The sequence below is a fragment of the Microtus ochrogaster genome, chromosome 24 (assembly GCF_000317375.1).
Source record: "Microtus ochrogaster isolate Prairie Vole_2 chromosome 24, MicOch1.0, whole genome shotgun sequence".
In the NCBI taxonomy this organism is placed as follows: Eukaryota; Metazoa; Chordata; class Mammalia; order Rodentia; family Cricetidae; genus Microtus; species Microtus ochrogaster.
The window spans coordinates 1274541-1283804 of NC_022024.1; the positions used below are offsets into that span (position 1 = coordinate 1274541).

At 43.8% G+C, this 9264-nt stretch overlaps 1 protein-coding gene across 2 annotated transcripts in view; it reads right to left on the reverse strand.

The window, feature by feature from the left end:
* Positions 1 to 214: 214 nt before the first annotated feature.
* The window catches only part of Dyrk2 (dual specificity tyrosine phosphorylation regulated kinase 2), a 13579-nt gene continuing 4529 nt past the window's right edge, over positions 215 to 9264 (reverse strand). Inside the window, exons 3-4 of one of the 2 annotated variants that reach the window (XR_003377960.1) lie at positions 3113 to 6165; positions 215 to 2850 (exon numbers count right to left, since the gene is read on the reverse strand). Coding sequence is in view for 1 of the 2 variants with exons in the window: in XM_005357914.2 (XP_005357971.1) it covers positions 4558 to 6165 (1608 nt within the window). In the remaining variant the exon portion in view is untranslated. Of the gene's footprint in view, positions 2851 to 2966; positions 6166 to 9264 lie in introns of those variants that run through there. The other variant, XM_005357914.2, reaches the window with a different exon arrangement.

Genomic DNA, 9264 nt, shown 5'->3' on the forward strand with positions numbered 1-9264 from the left:
TTTTTCCCCTAAAACCTCATTTTAAAAAAAACCTCAGAATTTGCATATTTATAATGAAGAAATAAGTCACAGTTGGCGAACGAAGGAGCAGAATGGACCGTTTCACCATCTCGAGCCACTGACAGTCCAAGGTCTCTCCAGGTTTAACAAACCAGGGGCAACCATACCAGAAATAGATGAGGAGTTAAATTAGTTAGAAAAGGGGAGAAAAAAGTTAAGGTAGGACATTAAAATTTTATTCTGAAATTATCTCTGGCCACAACAATAAAATTTAACAAATATTCACTAAACAGTCTTACCCCGTCATCAGCTGTACAATACATACAGTATCATAGAACTGGCCACTAGGATTCCAACCCACTAGAACACTTTTCATGTCAAGTGGCGACAGCAGCATCTCACAGAAGTTTGTACATACATATATACACAGTCCACATTCAACCATTTTCACATATGTTCAGTACACACAGTTGCAGCATGATTACAGTCACGTTGTCTAAGTTGTTGCTCGATAAAAACCCAAGCCACGGCCTAGACATAACTGTACCAGTTGAGCTGGGTATAATTACAATGAATTATATGTGTCCATATCAGAGATGCACAGCCCCTAAAAACAGAGTCCACAAATACTTTTGCTTCTAAGCGCTACCACAGCATTGTGTTGGGCAATATTAAAACCTTCACCAGCCAAATCAGTTGGTTTGTATTTAAAAATCTTCTGCTTACCAGAAATAGTCTTGATGAAAAAAATTACAAAAATGAATGTTCTCTTTAAAATAATTCATGTTTTTTAAGATTCCAATATGGCCCAATGCTACCGATGCCTAAATTTTTTTTAACATTCTGATGGGGCCACTTGACATGACTCCACACCACCCAGTAAGTTTAAAAGTGGCTTAAGTGCCTTGCACCCAAATTGTAAAAATCCCTGGCCATCCTCACTAGAGCCAGGCACATAAAAAAAGGAATGCACTTTGGTTCATACCAAATGCCCTGGGATTAATCACACTATAAAATAAATGGTTTGAGGTAAATTTTTACAAATACAGTTGATTTTTGTCTAGTGTTACCATAACAAAAAAAATATCATTTAAAAAATCAGTCTGATGTTCAGATACAACAAAGACCATCTTTAACCCTTTAAACACAGGGATTCCTGATGTAACTAACCGATGGTTATCTTGCTCAGCGCCCAAGGACGATTCACGCCTTATGGTTTCTATTAAGGCCTATAAATCTAGATATTTAAGACAGATGTTATCTTTGCAGAGGTGGCTTCCATCATTACTACCTCTAGTTCAAAGAGTTAAAGAGGCCAAAAGATGCATGCCCTACAACATGGCATTCAGAACAAAAGGCACATCGTTAACACTAAGGGCACAATTTCTCCTGTAAGATGTTAATCTACACTGCCTTGCATCACTCAGTGTTCCACTGTTGTGCTAAGAACTCTGGTAGTGCAAGAGACGGAGCCAAATGAGACTGCAACCAAAGACAAGACGACACTGTGCTATTCCTAAACCTGAAAACAGCTCAGACCTCCCTAGACAATGGTAACCTGTGAGCCCAAGGACCGCTTCCAAGCCAACTCCTAGAAGCCTATCAGAGCCCTTTATTTAGGTTTTAAGATCCCCAAGAGGCAACAGTTTCGTTTTAGACACAATAATTAAATAGGATTTTCTCAAAGCAGCTGTATCAGTAAATGTTGAAACATGGCAGCTTTCGTGAATAAAAGAAATTTCATGTGGTTGGGGGAAGAAAAAAGAGAGAAAAGAAGGAAGGAAGGAAGGAAGGAAGAAAGGAAGGAAGGAAGGAAGGAAGGAAGGAAGGAAGGAAGGAAGGAAGGAAGGAAGGAAAAGCCCCATAGCACATCATATTTTGGCTTCGAAGTTTCCGGTTGCATTTGTGGATAAAGCTCATCACAAATGTTCTGCTGGCATCAGAAGAACCAGTTTTGTGTGGTGGGGGAAACAGACAAGCAATTTTAATCCACGTCTAAACTGCTGCAAGTATAGCTGTGTTATCGGGGAGTTGGTAGCAGCAGGCTCAGGCTCAAACTAGGTGGGAGTGGGAGCAAAACAGGCGCCTTGGGAAGGGAGAGCAGCTTTTGTAGATTTTAAATTTATTTTAGTGACCTGAAGACACTGACCATCACTAAGAGACTCATTGTTTTCCAAAAGTCCCCAGACCAAATCCTGTATTTCTCATGCCTTTCAGCCAATGTTTTAAAAATAAATACACAAAATTTTAAGTCCTATAAGCCACTGATTGGGGGTCCTGTCACATGAGCATCATCTAAAATGTAACTTACTGACGTAGTATTGCACTTCACAGATTACACAGAAATGTGTAGAATATGCTAAAGAATCCAACTAGGGAAACAAGCTATCATTGCTAAGTACAGAAGGGACAAATTAATCTATCAATGGCATCCTTAAAGAGTAAAGCAAACAGCGATATCGCTAACTTATTAATAGCTAATCTTATTACTGATTTTTGGCAAATACTTGAAATAATTCCTGAGCATAGTTTTCCACCATCAACTGGCAAAGCCTCAAGATAAGAAAAATGTTTTATTCAAAATGACTTTCTGTTTGTTTGTGGGTTTTGTTTTGTTTTTTTTTTTTGGTTTTTTGTTTTGTTTTGTTTTTTGTTTTTGATTTTGATTTTTTTTAAATAAGAGAAAACATAGAATTAAAAAAACAAACAAACAAAAAACAAAACTTAACCGGAAACTTTCTTGGCCTCACTGGGGACCATGCTTTAAGTACTTGTAAATCGATTTACAGGCAATACAATAATATCTGTGCATATAAAAGATTATTTATCCTAATTTTTACTATCCAAAACCTACTGTTTGTTTGTGGGTTTTGTTTTGTTTTTTTTTTTTGGTTTTTTGTTTTGTTTTGTTTTTTGTTTTTGCTTTTGATTTTTTTTAAATAAGAGAAAACATAGAATTAAAAAACAAACAAACAAAAAACAAAACTTAACCGGAAACTTTCTTGGCCTCACTGGGGACCATGCTTTAAGTACTTGTAAATCGATTTACAGGCAATACAATAATATCTGTGCATATAAAAGATTATTTATCCTAATTTTTACTATCCAAAACCTACTGTCCAAACAGGCAGAAATCTTTCTCTATTAAATTGCACATACTAAAAAAATTCTTTTCACGTGCCTTGAAATTGATATATATCACTGTTCATCATTTAGTGATAAAATACTGAAATTTTCACTGTGAAAATAATTATTATTCAGAGAAGAAAATATTCTTTTACCTAACTCTCAGTTACTCTTTCAGGTAAAGTGTCATCCCCACAAAAACATTCAGTGCAATCCAAAAAGAAAGTAAGTAAACAGAGGGATGCAGTTTCCATGGCTCTTCTAACAAATCAAAGAATAAGTCAAACCATTTAACTCGAGATTGAATTTCTCCTCCCTTCAATGTGTTGTTAAAACTGGCCCAACTGAATGGCCACAGTGACTTCTCTTTGCCAAGAGGATTTTCAACCCTTTTGCTTTCTAAGGAGAGTTGATGTTTTCCCAGGCTGAGGGAACCTCAGCGACGCCTACAGTGTGAACTCAGTCCAGCCGGCTAAACCTTCTTTGGAACTATGGAAATCCCCCTTAGGTAGCTAGGCCAATGTTCTTTTGGAAACTGAGGCATGAAACTCTGGACATAATAGCAGCTGAGATGGCTCTCTGCATTACCAGTCCGGGATGGACAGCTGGAGGAAAAGGACGCACTACATGCAAGGGACAGATGTGTGACAAAAAGAGGGCAGAGACAAGAGAAAGGGAAACGGAACAGTGGGGAAACGTCCTAAAATCAGGCGGCTTCCTGATTATGACAGCTTGCCATCTTCCCAGAGCCTTGGGAGGAATTCACACATCTCAATTTCTACTTAGCTACTAAACGTTGCCTGGTGGCTGCAGAACGTCAGAATGTTACGTGGGCAGTTAAAACCTGGGCAATCTAGTTTGTAATCATCTGAATACACCATAAGAAAAAAAGACAATCTCTAAAGTGCAGCTTTTCCTAGAGATTTTCACACTGACCCTTCTTCCACTTCCGCTCTGACCCAGGTTAATTTACAGAATTTGGAAGCAGGGTGTGCAGCTCCTGTGTGAACCCGGAGCACAAAGAGAGAAGGAGGGTCCCTGGGGGCCACCTCCCTGGGGAGCATAGAGGACGAACCATGAAAACATCGTGAATGTGTTTGACCAATCTGTAAATGTGTGGCAGTCATGAAAAAAAACAATGGCCTGCCACTGATATGATGATCACTCAGCCACACGAAATACAGTAAGGCTCATCTTACTTTTAGAACACAAGGAAGGGGGAAGAAACAGTTTGAGAAAGTATAAAAACTTAAAGCATTGTCCCCATGTATTTTATAAAAACAAAACAAACTGTCTTACATCAAGTGCTGAAAAGATACAAATGAGTCGAGTTTTTTGAGCAAATAAAAACAGGTCTGAGCTACACTTTTCAACCCAATAAGGCTCAGCTATAACGCATTTTTCAGCTTGCCAGCATTAGGGGACTGGAGCTCAGCTAACGAGTTTTGGCAACACTGTCCTCTGCTGAATATTCCCATTGGCATCTGTCATCTGTGCCAAATTAGTCCTCAGCTTGGAAGCTGAGCTGGAAGGTGGAGGTAACTTGGAAATCGACGTGATAGCACCAGTGCTGTCCGTGACCCTCTTCACCGCCGTCTTCTCCCCGGTCGGAGGCTTTGGCAAACGCCTCCTGAGCCAGGGGTGCCGCAGAGCCTGGCCCGGGGTCATGCGGACTGCGGGATCCCACTCCAAACACTGTTTTAAGAAGTCAAGGAAAAGAGGATCATCGCATCCCTTCAGTGCGTTCCCCCACTCTCTGCTCTCTGGCGGACCCCTCAGTTTCCCTCTCCGGGATCGGCCTCCATTGAGGACCACGGAGCCATCTGAAAGAGTCGTGACAGTGCAGTAGCGGGGGTAACCCTTGGAGCTCACGAAATTCTTGGCTCGTTTGGAAGCATCCAGGAGTTTCTGGGAGGGCATGCCCAAAAGTTCAATCATACAAGCTAGCTGGTCCCCTTCATCCTCCCCAGGCAATAGGGGGTAACCCGTCAGGAGTTCCGCAAGGATGCAACCCAGGCTCCACATATCAATGGGCATGCCATACCTGGCTCCAAGGATCACTTCCGGAGCCCGGTAAAAGCGCGACTGGATGTACGTGTAAACACGCTGGTGCTCATAACAACTGGAGCCGAAGTCAATCACCTTAATACTGCTTCTACCCTGCTGCTTTAACAAAATGTTCTCGGGCTTAAGGTCACAGTGGATTATTCTGTTTTTGTGCAGCGCATCCAAGCATTGCAGAATCGAGTGAGCAAACTTGCGCACCAGAGGCAGGCTGAAGCCCTGGAACTTATTCTTCTTAATGAGCTCGTAGAGGTTCATGCTCAGCAACTCAAACGTCATGCATATGTGGTTGCGGAAAGTAAAATTCTCCAGCATGTGGATGACGTTCATGGTGTTGTCCTTATCCTGTTTCCGTAGGTGCTCCAGGATGCGGATCTCCTCCGCCGCCTGCCGGTGGAAGCGCTTCTCGTTGCGCACCATCTTCAGGGCCACATGCTGGTGGACTTTGTGGTCATAGGCCTTGACCACCTGCCCAAAGCTCCCCTTCCCAATGACCTTGAGGACCTCATACCTGTAAGCCACATGATCATGGGGCACCTGCACATATGATCCCTGGTCATCATCATAACCACCGTTGTTGGGTCCACCTGTCATGCCTTGGCGCTTCTTAGCATTTGGACCCAAGAAATATATTTCAGGGTAGCTAAAGATCTCATGGTGTTCAAAGGCCGTGAGTTTTTGCATGTATTGCTTCATCGCTTGTTCCGGCGTCATGGGGGTGGCTTTCACCTTCCCCATGCTTTCCATGGACTTCAGAGAGGTGGAACTCCCCTGCCGTCTGTGAATGCCGTCCAGCTGCCGCTCTGGCACCACAGGCAAGCCTGTCTTGCCCACTGTCGTAAGCCCATTTGGCTGTGTTGTAAGCACTGTCCTTTTGTTACTGTTATCCTCAAACAGCTGCTGAACCTGGATCTGCCCGTGGCTGTGGCTGCTGATGTGGAGGTGGTCATTCATGGTGTGCCTCCCGCCGCCAATCTGGAATTCAGAAGAGAAGCATCAACATAAAAGGAAGGGGGGCCCTTCTCTCCAAACGTAATCTTTGAAATCTGTCCTCTGAACCCACAGCCACACTCAGTTTTACTACTACATGGGAAGTGCTGTGAACCCAAGATGTCCCGTGCACACACCGGCAGAAAGAATGCCCGTGCACACTCAGTTTTACTACTACATGGGAAGTGCTGTGAACCCAAGATGTCCCGTGCACACACCAGCACAGAGAATGAATGGGGTGTTTACAGGCAAGACAGTGAAGGAGAAGGAGGACAGCAGAATGGGCAGGGTTAGGAAACACAGGACAGACAGCTCCAGAAATGCAACAGGTACACAGCCTGGCGGCAGGGATCAGGCCTTCCTATGACCGTTCTGCACCTAGCATTTAACAGGCGGCCTGGCACGTGGCAGGTGTTTTAAGCCATATCTGATCTGGAAGTGAGGCACAAACAAGTGTCATCAGCACTGCAGCCCACACCCGGGTCACGGGACCTCCCTCATTTCATGAGGCACTCTCTATTTATATGAAGATGGGGAAGCACCTTTGTCCAGCACTCCCTCACGTATGGAGACCTCCTCCAGAAACTCTGTGTATTTCCTTATTCCCTGGCAGGTCTAATTAACCTGGGAACACACACGGTAACCAACAAAATATGCTTCTACACAGAGTCTCACGTGGACATGTGTGCCTAGTTCCCGTGCAAGCCTCAAGTTTCTGGGTGTCACTGACTTTAATCAGTTAAGATCATTCTGCCCAACAAGTTGAGCAACTTCCATTCAGTTTGGGCCTCTGGTCCACGACTCAGTATCCACGCATGTATTTCTATCTCTACAGGCTGCTGAGACACTCAGCTTCTCAATAAGGAATAACATGATGTGAATTCTGCACCTCGACAGGATCCAGATGCCACAGGAGGCACACCACTGAGCACGGCCCCTAGAGTTTCTAGCCTGGGGAAGCTGGGGTGGGAAGATCCAGCCTGTATTTGGTGGGCTTGGATCCCAGACTGAAGAAACAAAGTGAGCCAAGCACCAGCGTTCCCCTCCCTGGGCTTCCTCCCTGCGGAGGCAATGTGATCCCTAAGCTACCCTGCTCACTGCCATGACAGTGTAGCCCTTCTTAAATTGTCAGCCAAAATACACTCTTCCTCCTTTAAGTTGGCTCACGACAAGTATTTGCTCAGAAAAAGGGAAACAGTAACCAATACAAATACAAACTGGCAATTTCTATTTCTGGCACACAGGCCATCCCAGAATAGTCCTGTCTAAACAAAACTGACAGGGCAAAGGCAGAGCCCCCATTCTCCCACCCTGCATCGGCTTGGGATTTCCTTCAAGCAGTCTTCTGGGGAAATTTTTCCTTGAGGTCTCAAAGAAACGGCTTGTCATCATAATCCACCTCACTCCTTCAATCAGCATTAATGAGGGAGTAGCTCCAAAGTGGCCGAACTCTGCCCACTGGGATCGACAGTAAGACGAGTCCTTTGCATCCCTGTTAAGTCCCCTCTTTGGGGGATTCGCACTCCTGAAAGGAAGAAGCACTGGAGAGCAGAGTAGTGAGTCAAGAAATGCTTTGGGAACACCTGGATTATAAAATGAGATTTCAAACCTTCCTTTCTAGCAGACGATGATGTTCACCTTTTTTTTTTTTTTTTAAACTGAAAAGCAGCAAGCATTATGGCCATTTATGGAGGAGGCTCTGCTCACTTCTAAAACAGAAAGAGGCCAGTTCCTGGGCCTGACTATGATATCGCAAGATCAAAAATTTTATTTTCAGAGAGACTTGTAGCAGATTTCTCTTACTGAATGCAAAGATGACTTCATATTCCACTAAGGTAGTTGGCATCTTTTTCTACTTCAGAAACAAGACAGTCCATCAAAACCATTAGAAAAGCCTTGAGCACACATAAAAGTGACACCAACTTGCTTGTTCCTCTTCCCCTCTCTCCTTCCTCCCCTTTTCTCTGTTCTTCCCTTCACTTTCCCGTATTTTTAAGATGCCAGTTAGGCAAGAACTTGCTAGCAAAAGCTATCTCTGGGAAAAGAAAAAAATCAATGTACACACACACACACACGCACGCACACACGCACACACGCACACGCGCACACACGCCGCCCACCTCTCAAGAGCTAGGTGGCTAAGTGCTCCACTGGGTCCTCATCTATCCACTGTTTTTCTTCCAAAGCCTCATTCACTCCATGCTCGCTTTCCCTCTGTCACCTTTCACCTACTAGCAATGAAAGAACTCCAGATTTGAACTCTCTCTCTTCAGGGTAAGATGGGGGGAGGGGGTACGGTATTTCAGAAGAGTAAAAAGGTTACCCACATCTACACAACTCATGAAGCACACTTAGGACAAAAATCAACCTTGGGATTCCTAAAATGTTAGCACAATAAAACTTTCTGGGGGAGGGGGAGGGAAATGGGAGGAGGAGAGGAGGTGGGAATTTTTAAGTAAAAATAAATAAGGAAAAACATTCTGAGCATCAAGAATTTAGGATACTGCAATCCATTTTTGTATAAAGCACAGTATTGTGTCAAATATTTTAGTGACTAGAACGACAGACTTGCCCACCACCTCACTTCCAACTGTCTTCTCTTGGTCTCCTGTGGCAGTGGCAGCTATAACGGCTTGCTGTAGGTGGGCCTAAGCTGCCACTCTCTTGGTTTTCCACTCCTACAATTTCCTGGTTGATCGTGCCCACAGTCAGTGTGGTGGGAGCACCCACTATGGGCTGCAGTCCCTCCCGTGTCCTCTTGCAGACTTGCCCGTCCATGACTCCTGGACTCAAGCCCCATCGCCCAAATGCCAATGAGTTTCCACTCCCACAGGCCACTCGAACAAACAAACCCAAAGCTTTTCTTTATGAAGGCAAATGTTTTCTTGCTATCATAATCCTCAACTTAAAAAAAAAAAAGGAAAGAAAAAAAAAGAAAACCTCCTCTTTGCAAATAATTGCTCTGGCTGAATATCAGTGTATATACCTGGAGAACACTCAGCATCTGCCCCCTTCCCACACTATCATGAAGTCTTCTGTGCCCACTCACTTCTGCCCTTTCTATTGGTTACATTTCACCGTATA